This window comes from Heterodontus francisci, chromosome 16 (assembly GCF_036365525.1).
Source record: "Heterodontus francisci isolate sHetFra1 chromosome 16, sHetFra1.hap1, whole genome shotgun sequence".
Lineage (NCBI taxonomy): Eukaryota > Metazoa > Chordata > Chondrichthyes > Heterodontiformes > Heterodontidae > Heterodontus > Heterodontus francisci.
Genome location: NC_090386.1, coordinates 69,430,297 through 69,451,212, shown reverse-complemented (window position 1 = coordinate 69,451,212; position 20,916 = coordinate 69,430,297). Strand labels below are relative to the sequence as shown.

The 20,916-nt window shown below is 43.3% G+C and overlaps 1 protein-coding gene across 4 annotated transcripts in view; it reads right to left on the bottom strand.

The window, feature by feature from the left end:
- Window positions 1-1,451: 1,451 nt before the first annotated feature.
- LOC137378484 (protein LKAAEAR1-like) overlaps window positions 1,452-20,916 on the bottom strand; it is a 57,246-nt gene continuing 37,781 nt past the window's right edge. For all 4 annotated transcript variants that reach the window (XM_068048817.1, XM_068048815.1, XM_068048816.1 and 1 more), the window contains 3 exons: window positions 19,822-20,143; window positions 6,959-7,081; window positions 1,452-1,853 (listed from right to left, as the gene is read on the bottom strand). In XM_068048817.1, the coding sequence (XP_067904918.1) occupies window positions 1,791-1,853; window positions 6,959-7,081; window positions 19,822-20,097 (462 nt within the window). In that variant the 5' untranslated portion in view covers window positions 20,098-20,143 and the 3' untranslated portion in view covers window positions 1,452-1,790. The remainder of the gene's footprint in view (window positions 1,854-6,958; window positions 7,082-19,821; window positions 20,144-20,916) is intronic.

Below are 20,916 nucleotides of genomic sequence, written 5' to 3'. Positions count from 1 at the left end.
CAGCCATAAGGCATTCTGTGGAGGGGTTGAATTTTAATTTTTCCCAATGCTGCAGATAGCGCCTCAATTTTGAGGCGCCCTCGCGGTCGCCTGCCAGCCTTCAGCAGCAGTCAACTCTCCTGCTGGAACTGTCGGCCAGACATCACTGCGGGTCCTCCTATTGGCCCACCCGCTGGCCTTAATTGGCTCCTGGAGGTGGCTTAATTGGCTGCCTCCAGGAAGATCACAACTAACGTCCCACCACAGCCACTTCTGGGTTCCCGACCAGGAATTGAAGATGCATCAGGATTGCAACCCATCCAGGAAAATTCAGCCTAATATTCCAGATTGAAGCAATAAAGCTTTGAAAAATGATTTCACCCCAGTACTTTGGAATAATACACAAAAAGAATCATAAATTTATACCTAGATAATATATTCTTCCATTTGATAAACTGAAGGAAAGATATGGAATAACAAGTTTATGAGGTTTCTGCAAAGTATTTGGGAAAACAACTTACTACAACCTCCCACTCCAAATCAGACTGAGTCTTTGAACTAAATTAACAAGCAATAAATTTACACTGAATTATTACCACCTGAACGATAAATCTATTTACCATTCATAAATGTATGGATTGAGGGGAGGAAATTGTTGAGAGTCGTGGGGGGGACGTTGGTGGTGGTGAAGAGTGTTTGGAAGTATTATTGAGAGAAGTGAAATAATTAAGTGAAATAACCCTTGTTGCCCTCACAACCTCCTCCTCCTTGACTTAGCTTCCTGGAGGCAACTCCAGTTGGATTTCCTTTACTGAATCTGCAAACTGCATTGGAATGGCTGCTTAGCGTTCACTTGGCAAATTTAAATGAAGCCAGTGCCTCAAAATTGTAAAAGGCACTTCAACAAAAATAGTAATCTAACCCTAGGCCTATGTACTGAACTACAGTGCAAATATTGCACTAATTTGTATGTGAGCCATCATGATTATCCTCTTTAAAGAATTTTTTTCCCCAAAATATGTTGCTAACGACTTCTCCACTGCAATTGATGTTCAACATTTGAAAGTAAACAATGCCCAGTCTGCTGACATACAAATTAATAAATCTTGGTTTTCAGAACTTTAATACCTTGAAAATTACACTGCAATATTAGTAACAAATTTGTATGAAATTCCTGTCTGCTAACAACACTCATATGATTTTCTAAAATAGTGGATAGAAGAATTACATATCCATGTAGTAAGCTGGTTGTTATGAATATTTGTACAATTGTACTTACAATCATTTTTCCATTAGATGTATTTTGATGCAAAAAAAATCAGATTTTTAAAGCTTATCTTTAGAGGGACTCAAAAATTCTGATTAGAATGAAAAATTAAAACAAGTTTAATTGAGGCCCAAAACATAAGTATTTTAAAATAAATCTTTTGCAAACTTTATTCCAGATTGAGAATAAAAAGAAATGGAGTAAAATGAAAACTGTTAGCTCACAAAGATGATTCTATTAGAACTTCAAAAAATTCAAATTCATTTTTAGTTGTATTAGGCAGACAACATTAGATAACATTCAAAGGTGCATGTTTTAAAATATGAAATCTAAATCCAATTAAAACTTCATAACTGATTTTGAACTCTGTTGATACTTGCATTTTATGAATATATTGTGCACCGCATTGTTCCTTCTATCTAAATGTTTTATTAAGTTGCCATCAAGGTGTACTGAGTTTTATTAACAGTAACAATGTTACAAGTGGTGCTCCCAAAAGTGATGCTCCATCAACTGGTACAAAAATTTTATGACACATTGCCTATTATATGATTCGATTTATTGTCAGTCCTGCTTCATCGCTCATGATCTCTTCCACTCTTCTTCTCTGTAAAACAATTATACACATAGAAAAAATTTGTCACAAGCATTATGAAAAAGGATCACTTATTTCTAATGGTGATATGTACATGTAGATAAGTGGCATATACAAACATTACAAAAAGTGAAGGATGAAGAAACACTCTCCTTTCATTAATGGTATCTAGACAGCAGAGATAAAACTCTTCTCTCAGTTTAAATGAGAATAGATCATCTTAATCCATTCTCATAGTAGTACACTCAGAGCCTGAAATGCTCATAATATAGCATTAAACTAGAATTTTCATGTGCAGAGGGGATAGGTTGTATAATGCACAGTGCTTGTAGTCGGGATACAATTTTAGTGGTTGAGATTAATGCCTAGTTTCAATGTACCAAGTGTTGATTGTATCATTGTTAAAAATAGACCCAAATGAATAGCTTGCTTGCACTGTTGTTCAGTGAGACAAAGTCATAGGCCAATGTGTGCAATGAAACATTTGTACAGAACTATGCACAGAGGAGTCCAACTGCTATTAAAATTTCCAATGGCTGACATTTCTAATAATTGTTCTTTTTGATCAACTTGAATGGAAAGTGCAGGTGGCTGGCTGAGGCTTTTAACATTGAAAGTTTAAAGCCCTGACTATGAATAATCTACAGATATACTGCAGGTGACATATGCCAATAACAGTCTGGGACATCTGTCCACGTTTGCCAAGCACAGCTGCAAGTCTGGATTAATACAATTATACGGCTCTTCTTGTGTCACTGTGCAAGAAAGAATGCATTGGTGTGACACAAGATCTATGGTATAATTAGGGCAGAAAACACCCAAGGGAAATATTTCCTATAGCAAAATTATAATTGCATTCTATGTAATTGTGTTTACAATTATGGCACAACAATAAGCATGCAAAATTTTATTTTTACCACTTATCCAACCCATACTATTTCCTGGTCTGGAAATGCCTGTTGTAGATACATACAGATTACAAAAAGTGATTTCCTAGGACTTAAAAATATTAATTGGTACAGGTGCCAAATTGCACAAAACATTGGTAGACTACAGAGTTTTGGTATCTATTTTTCTTATCTTCACCTATCAATATTGCAGGATCCAAACCCAAATATCAGAGTCTATGTAGTCACCCCACAAATCCAAAAAGGACAAAGGGTGGGAAGGTGATAGGAGCCCAGGCAGTCCTGGGAGAGAAAGGAAAGTAGGAGACACAGGGGGCCCTCCTCCAGTCAAAAAGGAAGGTGCTGTGAGCAAGAGTGAGACCCAGAGGCCGGTGTAACAAAGCAGGGCATTTAAGAGCTGACTGCTGGAAACTAAAGGGAAAACCGGTAGGGTTTATCAGGGCACACCCGCTCAGTGAAGAATGGACCCTGATGGAAAGCACTGCAGACCAAGCTGTGGCTTTAACTGCAGTAAGAGTGCAAACCAAGAAGTTTACTACAGCCAGTGCAGGAAAAGCTAATAGGATTCCTGAAGGCTATCAGGGTTTTGTGTCCGAAGGGAAAGTAACCCCATATGCCTCGAGTGGGGCCAGCAAGCCCATAGTAATTCTCAGGGACACAGGAGCCATCAGATTCCTTTTACTGGGAGAAGGCCTGACCTTTCTCCCAGAGAGTGCAGCGAACACCAGAATCGTGGTGAATGGTATTGGAGGGCAGTGTATGCCTGTACACCAGATGCACTTGGAGTGCGACCTAGTTTCAGGACAGGTGACCGTATGGATTGTCCCTAGTTTGCCTGTGGACAGGGTTGACTTACTCCTAGGTAATGTACTGGTGGGGGTGAAGGTGGTAGCCCCCGCAGTAGTGAAAGAAAGACCGCAGGTCAGAGAGACAGGACCGTGGCAGGAGACGGACCCCTGAATGAGTAGTGGATCAGGCCATAATCAAACCAGCTCCCCCAGAAGAGACTGAATTAGCACTGCAGGCAGGTGACTAGGAAAGTTAGGAGACCCAGGGAATGAATTAAATGGATTTTCCTTAGCAGAGGCTCAGCGAGCTGACCCAGTATTGAGAGTTAGCACAGGCTGCCCAGTCTGAAAGTAAAGCAGAAGGGGTCCCTGGTTGCTACTATTTAAAGAATGAGGTACTGATGAGGAAATGGAGTTCTCCTCACAGACTTGAGAGCAAGGAGTGGACAGTAGTTCACCTGTTAGTGGTGCCGCAGAGATACTGCGGAGAAATATTAAGAAGGGCACACAAGACTACAGCGGCTGTACATGCCGGTATACGGAAGACCAAAGCCCGCAAAAAACAGCAGTTTGGCTAGCCAAAACTCTACAAAGATGTGGTGGAGTACTGCAAGAGTTGCCACATGTGCCAGGTTGAGGGGTAACCTGCACCCCTAAGTCCTGTACCAGTGTTAGGAGGACCCTCCAGCAGAGGGCTGGTGAACTGTAAGGGACCCCCACCGAGAACAAAAGGGGACAGGCAGGCATACGACTGGCAAAAGTTTAGACCGGGAAGGGGAAAACGTGATCAAGAGGGCAGGTTAAAGAAGTCTGGGAGGAATCCCGGATGAAGGCGCCTACTGTCCGGTCAGCCAACCCTGAAAAATGTGAAAAGTTAGAGCTAAAAACATGGTGTGTTTAAAATTAAACCCTGTTACAGTAAGACCAGGTGAAGGTTGAAAGGGAACCCTAGACCTCTTTCTCACCTGGTCGTAACAAGATGAACTGAACAATGCCTTTCAGTGCCATGTTATAGATAGTGGACATATTGCTGAAAATGTACCAGCAGTAATCTGTTTGTTCAAATTTGCAACAAGTTAAGTCAGCTGATTCAGATTTATTACCCGATCAATTGCTTAGGGCACAGGAAGCTTGAATTGGCTAGTTTAACTGTAATAAATGTGATAACATTTAGGCCACTGGCTAGCAAGTTCTGGGGAATAATAAGCAAGGCTCATCTCTGAGCAAGGCAAAGTCAGGGGCAGACTAGACATATTGGAAATTTAAAGATTTCTTGAATGGCTCTGTGAATAGTTCCATAGCGTTGCATTACCAATGCACCTCATTTTCTGTGGGAATCCTGCACAGATTTTGGGGAGACAGTCCACGGCTGGACAAAGGTAATCATCTCGGGGGAAGGGGGAAGACATCACAATTGCTTTCCTTAGGTCAATAAAAATGAAATACTTCCTCTCCCAAAGAATAATGGCCCTGAAATTCCTCAAGGGTTCTCCTGGTCTTCCACCTTAACTCTAGGTTAGGAACATAGGAACAGGAGTAGGTCATTTAGCCCCTTAGCCTGTACTGCCATTTGTTGCGATCTGTGACGCAACTCCATTGTACCTGCCTTTGCCCTCATATCCCTTAATGCCTTTAGTTAACAAATATCTATCAAACTCAGATTTAAAATTAACAATTGAAACCTTCTACCAGGGTTTGTGTGTAGAACTGTTTCCTAATTTCACTCATGAAAATTCTAGCTCTAATTTTAAAAAAAAACTATGCCCCCTAGTCCTAGACTCCCCAAACAGCAGAAATAGTTTCTCTCTACCATATCTCTTCCCCTTAGTATCTTGAAAATTTCAATAAATTATACCTTAACTGTCTAACTTTCAGGGAATGCAACCCTAGTTCGTGTAATCTCTCTTCATAAATTAATCCTTGGAGTCCAGATATCATTCTGGCAAAAGCTATACTGCACTCCTTCTAAGGCCAATTTATCCTTCCTTAGATGTGGTACCCTGAACTGCTCACAGTAATTCCAGGTGTGGTCTAACCAGGGCTTTGTATAACTGAAGCATGACTTCTTTCCTTTGTATTCTAATGATCTATTTACCTGAACCCTCAAGTCTCTTTGGGGCTTCACTGTTTCTCGTTTTTCACCATTTAGGAAGTGCCCTGTTCTATCTGCTTTAGGTCCAAAATGGATGACCTCACATTTACCTATATTGGGAAATCCATTTGCCAGAGCTTTGCCATTCACTTAATGTATTAATATCCCTTTGTAATTTTATGCTGCCATCTACATTGCTTAAATGGCACTTATCTTAGTATCATCAGTAAAATTAGATATGTGGCTTTCTATTCCATCATCTGTCATTAATAAATATGGTGAATAGTTGAGGCCCCAAAACAGATCTTTGTAGCATACCACTAGTCACATCCTGCCGATTAGAGTGGCTGCCCATTATCTCTACTCTCTGACTCCTGCTGCTCAGCCAATTTCCTAACCAGGTCAATAATTTGCCCTTAATTCCATGATCTTTAGCATTAGCTAACAGTCTCTTATGAGGGACTTTATCAAATGTCTTCTGGAAATTCATATAAATAATATCCATAGACACCATGGGCAGGATTTTGATCCCCTAATGGGGCCAAGCACAGAGGTGGGCAGGCACGAAAATTCATGCTGCCAGCCAGAGCGACAGCACTATCCTGCCCCTGGGCCATTTTCCCAGAGGCTGGATGGGATTTGGGGGGGGGGGGGGGGGGGCGGGAAGGTTGGTGTCAGCAGGGTTACCTGTCTGCAAGTGGGCAGTAGCCAATTAAGGGGATTAAGGCCAATTGCCAGAGGCCAAATGGAGGAATCGGGGACTCGACCAGCTGCCTGGAGGCAGGCTCTGGTTGGCAAACCGGAGGGGTAGGTGGGTGGTGGGCAGTGCTCCAGGCAGGCTTGGAGGCCCTCCCCGTTTGCCTGGCCACAGCTGCAGTCACAGGCCAGCCCATGAAGGGGCTCCCCCTCCACGATGGTGGCCTCGCTGCTGAGGGCATTTTTAAAATTTAAAGGTTCATAAAATTGGAGCAAGGGATGGCACCCTCTTCTCTCCTTACCTGAACTGCAGGCTTCATCTCCTTCCAAGCTGGAGGGCCTCCACCGGCCAACCACCGCATCCCCCCCCCCAACCACAGTTCCGGACAGGACAGCGAGCCCACCCTCTAGCCACTAAGCAGCCAATTCAGGGAAAATCACTGCCGGGTGACAGTTCCCCACACAATGTGGGGTTGTGACCCCCATTTGACCTGGACGTCAGTATCCTGACCCAAAATCCTGACCCATGTTTCTACCATTTCCACTGTTTCTTTTAGATGGTTCCCCCAGTCTCTGCAGAATTGCAAGGCCAATGTGCAAACACTCACTGACTTTACATGTGAAGGAACTTACCTCCAGTTTATCCAAGGTATCTTTGAGGTTAATTTTTTTTTGCCATGGTGGAAGAAGAGCTTCTAATCGGATAGCCTTTCTGGCTGTTGGCTGAGATAATATTAAATGATTTATTTCTTCAGCCTATCATGGAAAACACCAGTGTTACTGTCTTATCAAGGTACATCAATCTTATTTCATAAGTTATTATAAAATAAGAGGCAAGGGTAACTTTTACATTTGTGAAGTACCAACCAAATGGGTTGCAATTTTGTAAAATCAGTACTGAAAAGACAAACTGCAAGTTGTTGCAAATGCACCAAAAATATGATACCTACAAGATTCTATATTGTTTTGTAGTTAATGTCTGGAAAAATTAAATTACTGATATATATAGTAACATATATTTGACAAGAACTGAAGATACAGACATAAAAGTTAAGTGAAATGTATTACTGTTATAAATCACAGAAACATAGAAATTTTCAGAAGGAGGTCACTCAGCCCTTCCTGTCTATCCAGCCTAATCCCACATTCCAGCTCTTGGTCCATAGCATTGTAGATTAGGACACTTCAAGTGCATATCGGAGTACTTTTTAAATGTGATGAGGTTGCCTGCCTCTTACCCTTTCAGGCAGTGAGTTCCAGACTCTCACCACTCTTGGGGTTAAAAAAATTTCTCAATTCCCCTCTAATTCTTCTACCAATTACTTTCAATCTATGCCCCCTGGTTACTGACCTCTTTACTAAGGGAAATAGGTCCTCCTTATCCACTCAGTCTAGTGTATTCCCTTACCTTGTTTGCCGCCCTCAAATTTCATATTTCCTCCAGACTGAGTTCCATGTGATGCTTTTCCCCCCACCTGACCAATCCATTGATATCTTCCTGTGGTCTACAGCTCTGTTCCTCACTATCAACCACACAGCCATTTGTTGTATCATCTGCAAACTTCCTAATCCTAACCCCTACATTTAAGTCTAAATCATTGATATATACCATGAAAAACAAGGGGCCTGGTACCGAGCCCTGCAAATAGCCTTCTAGTTACAAAAACGCCCATTGACCATTACCCTTTGCTTCCCGCCACTGAGCCAGTTTTAGATCCAACTTGCCACTTGCCCTTAGATCCCATGGGCTCTCACTTTTCTGACCAGTCTGCCATATGGATCCTTGTCAAAGCCTTGCTAAAATCCATGTAGACTGCATCAAATGCGCTATCTTTATTGAACTTCCTTGTTACTTATTCAAAAAATTGAATCAGGTTAGTTAGACACAACCTTCCCATAACAAATCGATGGTGACCGTCCTTGATTAATCTGTGCCTTTCCAAATGACGATTAATACTGCCCCCTCAGAGCGTTTTCTGATCATTTCCCCACCAACAAGGTTTGGCTAACTGGCCTGTAATTAGTCAATCTATCTCTTTCTCCCATTTTAAACACCAATGCAACATTAGCAGTCGTCCAGCACCAGGTCTGTAGCCAGTAAGTTTTGGAAAATGATGGCCAGAACCTCCGCTATTTCAGCATGGTGCTCAATTCTCTAGGTAAAATTGTTGATTTAGGATTACCCCCAACTTAGTCTGCCTAATATTCAACCTTATATATTTAAAAGCTCCAGAAGCCCAACTTTCAATTTTAAATTCCTGTAGAACTTTATCTACCACAAATTTCTCAAATGCCGCAGATCCTCGCCACAGAAAATCATCAATGTGCATCAAGAAAATGCCTGCTAGTTTTTCTTCATAGCACCAATAAAACATTGCTAGATCCATTTTTAGCTGAATACAACCAGCTTTTAGTAGGATGGACACAGCTGAAAAGTACCACACCCTCGATGCATTGTTTAGCCCATAAACACACTTGTTTAGCTTCCATAAATTCCCTTCTATATCTCCAGCTTCTTTTGGTGGTTTTAAAAATACTTCCCTTGCAAAAATGCTGCTTTGATGTCAATGGACTTGCATTCCAATGAGGGTGTCGCTAAAAGGGCTAGGAAAATCCTCAAACTTGCTTTTCCTGCTGTTGGGGAGTCTACTCCAACTTCTTGGTCGTCTAGTCGTTCCTCAATTCCCAGAGCTAAAAGTCTGGCCTTAGCTAGATACGTACCATCGGGAAGCACTTTCTCTGTGTAGATCCATCTATGGGCCAAGCTGGTTGTCCAACTGTCAAGCTCTTTTAGTTCTGCATCCTTTACCAACTTACCATCTAACTGGTTAGTAGTTACTAGAACTTCTCCATCGTAAGGGCTCCTACTTCTTGTGGCGCTCCTCGTCTGCTCTCTGGTCCCTGCTCATGTGAAACCACGTCCCCTACTAGATTTCCTAGCCCTTTCTGGAGTGCTACGACTTGACCGGCCCCTCCTATGACCAGACTTCCTTTCACAAGTTTGTGACCTTTTCCTTGGACTATGATCATCTTCAGGCCCATTGTCTGAACTTGCACCACGTTTTCTGGCCTTCCACATTTTCACTTCCTTCTGCCAATTTATTGGTCCGATATCCTGTCCCTTGTCTTGCACAGTCAATGTTTGTATTTCCCGGTGGCCTTTCCTGCCCTTCCTATAATGGTAGCTTTCCTCCATTCACTAGCCCTATCTGGCATAGATGGCAGACTTTTGGTAGTGAACCTTTGAGATAAATGGCCTTATCTTGATCGGCACTATTACTTGATTCAGTCTCAGTTAGCCCGTTATCTGCCACAATCTGTTGCTCATAAAAGGTCCAACATATGTGCGTGCGCAGTACATGGTGCATCAGTGTCCATCATTTGTTCAGATTCTATCAATGTATAATCAATCAGTGCCAACAAGCAGTGAGGAATGTACTCTAATGGTTTGGTTGCCATGTTGCAACATTAATGTTTTGCCATCAATGCCTATAACTTTTCCTGGGCATCTCCATTCTTTCTGCCCTTCTGTTTTGTAATACACCATGTCCCCAGTATTAAAATTATTTTCTGATGGCCTGATCCAATAGCCCAAGCTCTCCTGAATTTTTCTGAAACCTTTGCCTTAATAAATGCTCTTCGCCTTGCATGCATGGCATTCAAATCTTCCGCAAAAATTGAACTAATTGTAGTCCCCTCTGAAGTTGGAGATGATCCCACATAACTGAAGGTATTTTCGGATTCCTGCTATAAACTAATTGATAGGGGTTGTAGCCCCCGACCATTTGAAGTATGTTTTTCGCAAATACTGCCCACGCCACAGCAGTTGTCAATTTACAATTTGGTTAGTTGGCTAAAAATTTTCAGAGCATTTCGTTAATCATGGCATGATTTCTCTCACGAATCCCATTACTAAAAGGACTTTCTGCTGCCATGTGCATCGCAACAATATTCATATTTTCACAATGCGGCTGACTCTTAACTGCCTTCAAGTGGGCAATTAGGGATGGGCAATAATTGCTTGCCTAGCCAGTGATGCCCACATCCATGAATGAATAATAAACAAAATACATACTTCTGAACTTATCATTGGCAAATTCTCCTGCATCGTCAGTTATAAATCCAGTCAGTGCTCCCAGTCCCGTTCCTATCCAACTTTCCATTATCTTATCCACTATTACTTTTTAGTCTTTACTATAAATTACCGTTGACAGACTGAATCTAGTTGCTATGTCTATAAAAAGTGTAGAAGAAAAATGTTTTTGGCTTTATCCCATACCTTCAAGTCCATCGCTATGGTTTCATTAAAGTCCCTTGCTAATGGGAGACTCGCTGCAGGTCGCAATGGCATCCTCCTGTATTTATTTTTACAGATATCACATTTTTCACTGATATCCTCAATAGGTTTAGTGTAGTCATCATTTATTACCCCTGCATCTTTTAACAGAATCTTCAACCTATGACAAGATGGATGTGCAAACTGTCAATGTAGTTTTGAAATAATTTTCCTTTTCTGCTTTAAATCCCTATGGCTGGATGCCATTAATATCTCTAATATCCTGCTTAGAGATATTGTATTCCTTTAGCGAGACCTAATAATGCCCCGCCTGTGTAAACTGCAAAGCTACAGATTGCCCAAAGACTTATCATTTACTATAGCCAATTTCATCTGAGCCTTTTTCATTGGTTTACTTAACAGCAAAAGGTATTTCACTGGATGCTACATCTGTACTAATAAAATGGTTTACCCCCTGCTATTTTACACGGAATTACCATGCTTTTTAGTGATGTCAATGTGTTGTCATCCCCAAACCTGAAACAGGTCATATCCTTTGACCATACTTCGGTCTTCCTTACTTAAAGGATCCATGTAACACCTTAACCAGTCCACTCCACATACTGTGGACGTACACCCACTATACGTAATTGAACAAATCTGCGACTAGAACACTCATTACCGACTGAAGCTTCTTGCGATCTGTACAATTCCTTCTGATTGATCAGTAGCATCATCCTCGCCTTCCGAACCTTCCACGTCATGTGTCATCTCAAAAACCAGGTTATTCCTTTTTGGACAATGCAAATGTGTAATGATACCACAAGTCACATCGGAAACACCTGTTGACCACCCCTTAGTTATTCTTGGGGTTCATCCTTCTGCCATAATTGTTCAATTCCTGCTGTTGGTTATAGCTGCCAAAAGGGTCTCTATCCTCTTTCATTTTGTTTGTGATTCTCCTTTCATACTGACATTTGGGCCCCATATTTGAATGGCCTCGAAATGCTGCTAGCATTGTATCCTCAACCTTCAGTGTCACCACTGAAGAGTCCAGTTGCACCATGAAAGCGGCCGAAAAGGAATGTCTTCCCAAAACATTTTTTCAGGGCATCAGTCATCTGATCAAAAAGGGTATCCCTTTCTTTGAATCTAACTCTGGTTAATACTAAGAGCCTATCCACGTTTGATATCCTAGCACAATCTAACAATTTGAAGACAAGTATTGATTTAGGAATTTCCAAGTAGAATTGCTGCAACTTTGCATATAGTCAGTTAAACTCCATAATATAGTCTTCTATGGAAGAATCATCCATTTTTCTAAACTTATCAAAGTCCGACCATGCCGCATAAGCACTCAATAAGTCAACTTTCACATAACGTTTATCCATAAATTTTAAGAGATTGGCCAAACCTTACTCATTGTCCAAATGATGAGCCTCTAAGCTTTGAGAACATTTGCCCCGATCTTGTTTCTGGCGGGAAGTGAAAGCGCAAGGGCTATTCCTTGCTTTCTTTTTGGTAAAGATGTAACCTGTGTCAATGGATCAACTTCATTCTTCCATTGATCATAAGGTTCGGCTTCACAAAACAGCGGTGGAAAATCATTTCCCAACACCTTACAATTGGTTTCAGTCATCTTTCTTCAAAAAAAAAAACTCCAATTCTAATCTCTTGTCTGAAAACAAATCTCAGTCTCCAATCTTTACTTTCAGGCAACCATCCTCTGCTACCAATGTTAGAGAAACTTCCAAGCCTGTTTCTGAAGAAGACTCTGAGACTGGGATACATTGGTGGAGACTGTTTATTGCTTGCCACAGGGTTTAATTCTCCGCTCCTAACAACATCTAGCCAGTGCTGGCTGGCTCTTTATAGATACATCTAAGTACAATTAACTAATCAACACCCAACACCTGTTCACCCTATCACCTTCAACTACTAAGTACTAACACATTGCACATAAGCTTTCTGGCAGGCCTGCCAATGCACCAAGCATTTCATTGTGCATATCATCAGCATTCTTTGTAGGCTGCCTCACCAAAGAGTTCATCCGAGTCCTCTGCAGTAGAACCCCTATGTGACCTTGCCCTCGGGCAAGCTGGCACCTGCAATACCTTTGTGACCTGCCCTGGCCACAGGCCACTTGTACCAGAGTCTCACCACGTGCAGATCCCACCTGTAAGCTATCATCTAAATTACGTGCAGTGTCAGTGTCTGAGCTTGTGGCTGTGAGTGTGAAATTGAGTGACAGCGTTTCTTTTTCACCACTGTCTTCCTGCTTTTCCACCACTACCTTACCAGGTTGCAGTTCTTGGTATCTCAAAGGAGAAAGGCAAAAAAGAGTGTGTGGTGAGGAGGAGGGAGAAAAGTAAGAACTGCATTCTTACACCATCTGCAGCTTCTAAATCAGAAGAGATTGTCAAGTGATGGGCAAATAGGATATGAGGAGGAGGATTAGGTATGAGGATGCTATCAACTTTGATGGTTTCAGCCCCATTTCTAACCACGGCCTCAGCGATGGCCGTTCCGATGATGATGACCACCATCTCCTCCACCACGGTGGTTAGCTCCTGCTGCCTCCAGTTATGTGTCAGCTTGTCCTGTAGGACAGAGGGAAGTGTGCCAGTGAGTGTGGTGCAATCCAGTCATGAATGGTGGACAATTAAACAACTGGCAGGAGGAGGAGGCTCCACAAATATCCCCATCCTCAATGACAGGGGAGCCCAGCACATCAGTGCAAAATACAAGGCTGAAGCATTTGCATCCATCGTCAGCCAGAAGTGCTGAGCAGATGATCCATCTCGGCCTCCTCCGGAGGTCACCAGCATCATAAATGCCTGTCTTCAGCCAATCCGATTCACTCTATGTGATATCAAGAAACAGCTGAAGGCACTGGATACTGCTAAGGCTACGGGCCCTGACAACATTCCAGCAATAGTACTGAGGACTTGTGCTCCAGAACTAGCCACGCCCCTAGCCAAGCTGTTCCAGCACAGCTACAACAGAGGCATCTACCTGGCAATGTGGAAAATTTGTCAGGTATATCCTGTGCACAAAAAGCAGGACAAATCCAACCCGGTCAATTAGCACCCTATCAGTCTACTCTTGATCAGCAGCAAAGTGATGGAAGTGACGTCGACAACGCGATCAAGCAGCACTTGCTCAGCAATAACCTACTCACTGACGCTCAGTTTGGGTTCTGCCAGGGCCACTCAGCTCCTGACCTCATTATAGCCTTGGTCCAAACATGGACAAAAGAGCTGAACTCCAGAGGTGAGGTGAGATTGACTGCCCTTGACATCGAGGCAGCATTTGACCAAGTATGGCATCAAGGAGCCCTAGCAAAACTGGAGTCAATGGGAATCACAGGAAAGCTCACTGCTGGTTGAAGTCATACCTAGCACAAAGGAAGGTGGCTGTGGTTGTTGAAGGTAAATCATCTCAATCCAGGACATCACTGCAGGTGTTCCTCAGGGTAGTATCCTAAGCCCAACCATCTTCAGCTACTTCATCAATGGCCTTCCCTCCATCATAAGGTCAGAAGTGGGGATGTTCGCTGATGATTGCACAAAGTTCAGCACCATTTGCAACTCCTCAGATACTGAAGTAGGCCCTGTCCATGTGCAGCAAGACCTGGACAACATCCAGGTTTGGGCTGATAAGTGGGAGGTAACATTCACGCCACACAAGTGCCGGGCAATGACCATCTCAAACAAGAGAAAATCTAACCATCTCCTCTTGACGTTCAATGGCATTACCATCGCTGAATCACCCACTTTCAATATCCTGGGGGTTACCATTGACAAGAAACTGAACTAGACCAGACACATAAATGCCATGGCTACAAGAGCAGGTCAGAGGCTGGGTATTCTGCGGCGTGTAACTCACCTTCTGTCTCTCCAAGGCCTGTCCACCATCTATAAGGCACGTTAGGAGTGTGATGGAATACTCTCCACTTGCCTGGATGGGTGCAGCTCCAACAACACTCAAGAAGCTCAACATGATCCAGGACAAAGCAGTCCACTTGAATGGCACCCCATCCGCCACCTTCAACATTTACTCCCTCCACCACTGACGCACAGTGGCAGCAGTGTATACCATCTACAAGATGCACTGCAGCAACTCACCAAGGCTCCTTCGACAGGGCAGCAGATGCATGGGAACACCACCACCTGCAAGTTCTGCTCCAAGCCACACACCATCCTGAATTAGAACTATATCGCCGTTCCTTCTCTGTCGCTGGGTCAAAATCCTGGGACTCTCTTCCTAACAACATTGTTGGTGTACCTAGACCCGAGGACTGCAGCAGTTCAATAAGGCAGCTCACCACCATCTTCCAAGGACAATTAGGGATGGGTAATGAATGCTGACCTAGCCTGCGACACCCATATCCCACGAACGAATAAAAAAAAAGCGTCTGTTTGGGTGAATGTGCCCGTCATGGTTGAATAACTGGCAGTGTGTGCAAGCTGTGAGATATGACTGTGAGGCTTGCAACAATGCTAAATGTGTGAGGGTGAGATGAAGCTATGAATGTGAGGTGTAAGTTAGGATTGAGTCATAGGGTTGAATCTTATTGACCCCCGGATGTCGGAGGTTGTGGTGAGGGGGTTCATAAAACCCTTCCGGGAGAGGCCCGCTACGGACCTTGATGCCGGGAAGGCTCCGCCCCATGTTACTAGTGGCAACGAGGCCTTGGGGTGCCCCCCACCCCTCTGCTCAGCAAATAAAAATTAAGATATTCAAATAAATTATAATTGCAGAATAATGACTTAGCTTGCAGCAACGGCCATCCAACACCGATATTCTGGCCGGTGGCCAGAAGTGCCGCGCCTTCGGATCTCCATTCAGAGATCCCAGGCAGAACACTGGTGGTGTGTGGGGGGTGGGGGGGAAAGAGAAAGAGTGAATTTTTCAGGGTGGAGGGGGGCTGGATGTGGCAAAGCGAACGCGATTGGCTGAGGGGATGGTGAAAAGGGTTGACGATCAAAGTACAGAAACTGCAGGCGAAGAAAGGTCGGGGATCGAGAATTTACATTTTTTGCGGGAACATGAAAAATAATGAAGTGATTATTCATTGTGGGGGGAGAGAGGGGATTGGAAGAGTGACTATATATTTTTTTTTAATTGTTTCACAAACCTGTGCCTTTAAAATTTTAATTACAACAGAAGGGCTGAAGCCCTTTAAAAATGCACCAGTGCCGGAGCAATGGCGCCAGACGCCGTTGCCAGGGATGGGAGTGTCTGCCCCCCTTTACGTCATCGGGGGCGGTTGTTCCACCCCCTCCATATTAAATGAGCTGGCGCACGAAATATCGTGGTGGCTCCACATTGTACATCTCGTATATGCTCCGCACACTTTTTGAAGCTGTAAAAATTCAGTCCACAGAGTCATTTCTCAGTATGAGGCCATTCGGCCCATCAAGTCCATGCCGACTCTTCACAGAGCTATGCTGTCAGTCCCACTCCCCGGCTCGATCCTTGTAGCCCTGCAAGGTTATTTCTCTCAGGTGGCCATCCAATTTCCTTTTGAAGTCATTGATCGTCTTCGTTTCCACCACCCTTATGGGCAGCGAGTTCCAGGTCATTACAACCCGCTGCTTAAGAAAGTGCTTCCTCATATTCCTTCTGCATCTTTTGCCCAAAACGTTCAGTCTGTGTCCACACACTCCTTGTACCATTTGTTCATGGGAACAGCTTTTCCTTGTCTAACTTACCTAAGCCTGTCATAATCTTGTACACTTCTATTAAATCTCCCCTCAATCTCCTTTGTTCCAAGGAGAACAAACCCAGCTTTTCCAACCTAACCATGTAACTAAAATGAAAACAAGAAATGCTGGAACCACTCAGCAGGTCTGGCAGCATCTGTGAAAAGAGAAGCAGAGTTAATGTTTCGGGTCAGTGACCCTTCTTCGGAACTGACAAATATTAGAAAAGTCACAGGTTATAAGCAAGTGAGGTGGGGGTGGGGCAAGAGATCACAAAGGAGGTCTAGATTGGACCAGGCCACATAGCTGACCAAAAGGTCAGGGAGCAAAGGCAAACAATATGTTAATGGTGTGTTGAAAGACAAAGCATTAGTACAGATTAGGTGTTAATACACTGAATATTGAACAGCAGCAAGTGCAAACCTGAAAAAAAACAGCGGGTAAGCAAACTGAACAAACTAAGATGAAATGAAATAAATGCAAAAACAGATTGTAAAAAATGTAAAAAAGAATGTAAAAACAAGGAAGAAAAAATAACTAAAAATGAAAGTAAAATGGGGGGCTGTCATGCTCTGAAATTATTGAACTCAATGTTCAGTCCGGCAGGCTGTAGTGTGCCTAATCGGTAGATGAGATGCTGTTCCTCGAGCTTGCATTGATGTTCACTGGAACACTGCAGCAATCCCAAGTAAAAGGTGTCGCTATGGGTACCCGCATGGGTCCTAGTTATGCCTGTCTTTTTGTGGGATATGTCGAGCATTCTTCGTTCCAGTCCTACTCAGGCCCCCTCCCCCAACTCTTTTTCCGGTACATTGATGACTGTACCGGTGCCGTTTCCTGCTCCCGCCCCGAACTGGAAAACTTTATCAACTTTGCTTCCAATTTCCACCCTTCTCTCACCTTTACATGGTCCATCTCTGACACTTCCCTTCCCTTCCTCGACTTCTCTGTCTCCATCTCTGGGGATAGGTTGTCTACTAATATCCATTATAAGCCCACCGACTCCCACAGCTACCTCGACTACACTTCTTCACACCCTACCTCCTGTAAGGACTCCATTCCATTCTCCCAGTTTCTCCGTCTCCGACGCATCTGCTCTGATGATGCTACCTTCCATGATGGTGCTTCTGATATGACCTTTTTCCTCAACCGAGGATTTCCCCCCACTGTGTTTGACAGGGCCCTCAACCGTGTCCGGCCCATTCCCCGCACCTCTACCCTCACCCCTTCCCCTCCCTCCCAGAACCGTGACAGGGTTCCCCTTGTCCTCACTTTTCACCCCATCAGCCTCCATATCCAAAGGATCATCCTCCGCCATTTCCGCCACCTCCAGCGTGATGCCACTACCAGTCGCATCTTCCCCTCCCTTCCCCTGTCAGCATTCCGAAGGGATCGTTCCCTCCGCGACACCCTGGTCCACTCCTCCATTACACCCACCACCTCGTCCCCGTCCCATGGCACCTTCCCCTGCAATCGCAGGAGGTGTAATACCTGCCCATTTACCTCCTCTCTCCTCACTATCCCAGTCCCCAAACAGTCCTTTCAGGTGAAGCAGCGATTTACTTGTACTTCTTTCAATGTAGTATACTGTATTCGCTGCTCACAGTGTGGTCTCCTCTACATTGGGGAGACCAAGCGCAGACTGGGTGACTGCTTTGCGGAACATCTCCGCTCAGTCCGCAAGCAGGACCCCGAGCTTCTGGTTGCTTGCCATTTCAACACTCCCCCCTGCTCTCATGCTCACATCTCTGTCCTGGGATTGCTGCAGTGTTCCAGTGAACATCAACGCAAGCTCGAGGAACAGCATCTCATCTACCGATTAGGCACACTACAGCCTGCCGGACTGAACATTGAGTTCAATAATTTCAGAGCATGACAGCCCCCCATTTTACTTTCATTTTTAGTTATTTTTTCTTCCTTGTTTTTACATTCATTTTTTACAATCTTTTTTTGCATTTATTTCATTTCATCTTAGTTTGTTCAGTTTGCTTACCCACTGTTTTTTTTCAGGTTTGCACTTGCTACTGTTCAATATTCAGTGTATTAACACCTAATCTGTACTAATGCTTTGTCTTTCAACACACCATTAACATATTGTTTGCCTTTGCTCCCTGACCTTTTGGTCAGCTATGTGGCCTGGTCCAATCTAGACCTCCTTTGTGATCTCTTGCCCCACCCCCACCTCACTTGCTTATAACCTGTGACTTTTCTAATATTTGTCAGTTCCGAAGAAGGGTCACTGACCCGAAACATTAACTCTGCTTCTCTTTTCACAGAAGCTGCCAGACCTGCTGAGTGGTTCCAGCATTTCTTGTTTTTATTTCAGATTTCCAGCATCCGCAGTATTTTGCTTTTATGTAACTAAAATGCTTCATCTCTGGAATCATTCTGGTAAATCTCTGCACCCTCACATCCTTCCTAAAGTGTGGTGACCAGAACTGGATGCCATACTCCAGTTGGGGCTTAACCAGAGCTCTATAAAGATTCAACATAACTTCCCTGCTTTTGTACTCAATGCCTCTATTTATGAATCCCAAGATCCTATATGCTTTACCAACCACTTTCTCAATATGTCCTGCCACCTTCAAAGATCGATGCACAAGCACCCCCAGGTCCCTCTATTCCTGCACACTCTTTAGAGCTGTGCCATTAAGTATACATTGCCTATCCCTATTCCTTCTGCTAAATGTATCACCTGACATTGATAGAGATTGTTGGCAGGTGAATGATAGCGGTGTATTGCATGGAGCAGTGAGAAGATAGTGGTGCAGTTGGTGGGGTATAGTATCTGAAGCTAAATTCACTGACCTTGACCATTCCCGTAAGGTCATTGAACTTCTTTTGGCACTGCATCCAGGTCCTTGGGGCTCGACTGCCGGCACTGACCGCCGCGGCTCCTAGGGTATCACTGCCTGCGCAGAGTTTGGAGGGCCTCTTGGCCCCATATGGATAGAGGACCTCTCTCTGCCTGTCCGCCTCCTCCAATTCAGTGTCTGAGAACTTTGGAGCACACTCTCTCCCCAGCTGCGACTCAATACACTTTTCTTCCTGCTCAGACTCTTTTCCACGAACAGTCCCAGCACCTGTTCCTGCTCCAGCTAGAATGCACAACATCCTTAAGAGTCTCACACAAACCTGGGGCCCCCTGCTGAAGCATGCAACCACTCAACTGCATGTTTAGTGCTGGCTGCATGCAGCAATCATGCAAATTAACAGGCAGCATGAGGTTGGGCACAGATTAGTCATTTATCAAGATCCTCATGCCCTTTTTCGGTAACTATCGAATTTTGCCCCTTATGCATCTAAGTTAGAACTTTTAACAATAAATATAATTTTTCATCAATTAAATCGTGTTGGTTTTCATCTTGATATCTGCTGCAATTAACCGTGCATGTTGCATAATAATTGAAAATAGTTCTTCAGTAGTTGTTACCTTCATATTATGAACACAAGATCAAAAATTATTATTCAATTGCATGATTACTACAAGAAATGTTTTAAATCTAACTTACTCTCATTGTTCGGTAACGTAATCTCATGTTGTGTATCTTGTTGTGTGATTCAGCAGCCTTTAGTTGCCCAATAAGATTTTGTTGTTTTTTCCTTTCCAATTCTTGATTGCAATCAGGAGGTACATCTGATCCAGGTAAAATAAAAGCTGTGTGCTTTGGGTATTTCTGTGAATTTGATACATCATTTTGGGGTGCCTTAGCAGTTAGCTGCTGAGGAACTGTTTTCTCTTGACTTGAAATGTTTTTTATCTCATGTTTTGAAACTAAGCCTTTCATTTTGTTTTCCTTCTCAGACTTTTTATTTGGTAATTTTTTCTAGATTCTGTGATAAAATGGAGATAGAAATGTTAAGCATTAGAGTTTGTACGAGAAAAAGAACATAAAATTAACCCGATGACAACCTTGGTAATTCAGTTTCCTTTATAAAGCTTGCAATTTAGTGGACACTTAGTAAGAAATGAGCTCTGAAGAAGATATCTTTAAATTTGTATGAACTAATTGACTCTGTTGGGTTCTAAGTACTGGTAATATCAGGATCTTACTGTACTTTTTTGTTCTGTGCGATTATAAACCTTAGGATCGATGTTTCTCTTTTCTACCCTTAGGAAACTGGCGTTCCCGAGGCTCAGTGAAAAGGGCAAAAGAATGGAAACCTGTTACAACAGGTCTCCAGCCTGTTTGCATTCAACCAGGATTTTCTGTGGCTTCCCTATGGTGTGTCACTGGGCCTGCCCCTATAGTAGTCTCAGACCAAGCATTAACAATGTAATTAAGTGGGAAAGATGTTCCTATCCCCAAGTTGGGACACCTGATGAAACCTGGCAGAGGATGTGGCCTGGGATCACCACAGGCTGAAAAGTTTGGCTGAATCCCAATGATAGACTGAAGACTTTGCAGTAAGTGGCTTAAGTTCCTTTATTCTCGCTGAGCAGCTTCTCCTGGCTCTGCATCTGCACACCAGTGTCTGTCTTATCCTTATTTGAACTACTCTAGCACTGTAATTGCAAGGAACATACACTCATTATAATTACATTTATATACCTAAAAAGTGTTTAACAAAGAGAATATGCTAACACAGAATTTAGCACTGGATTT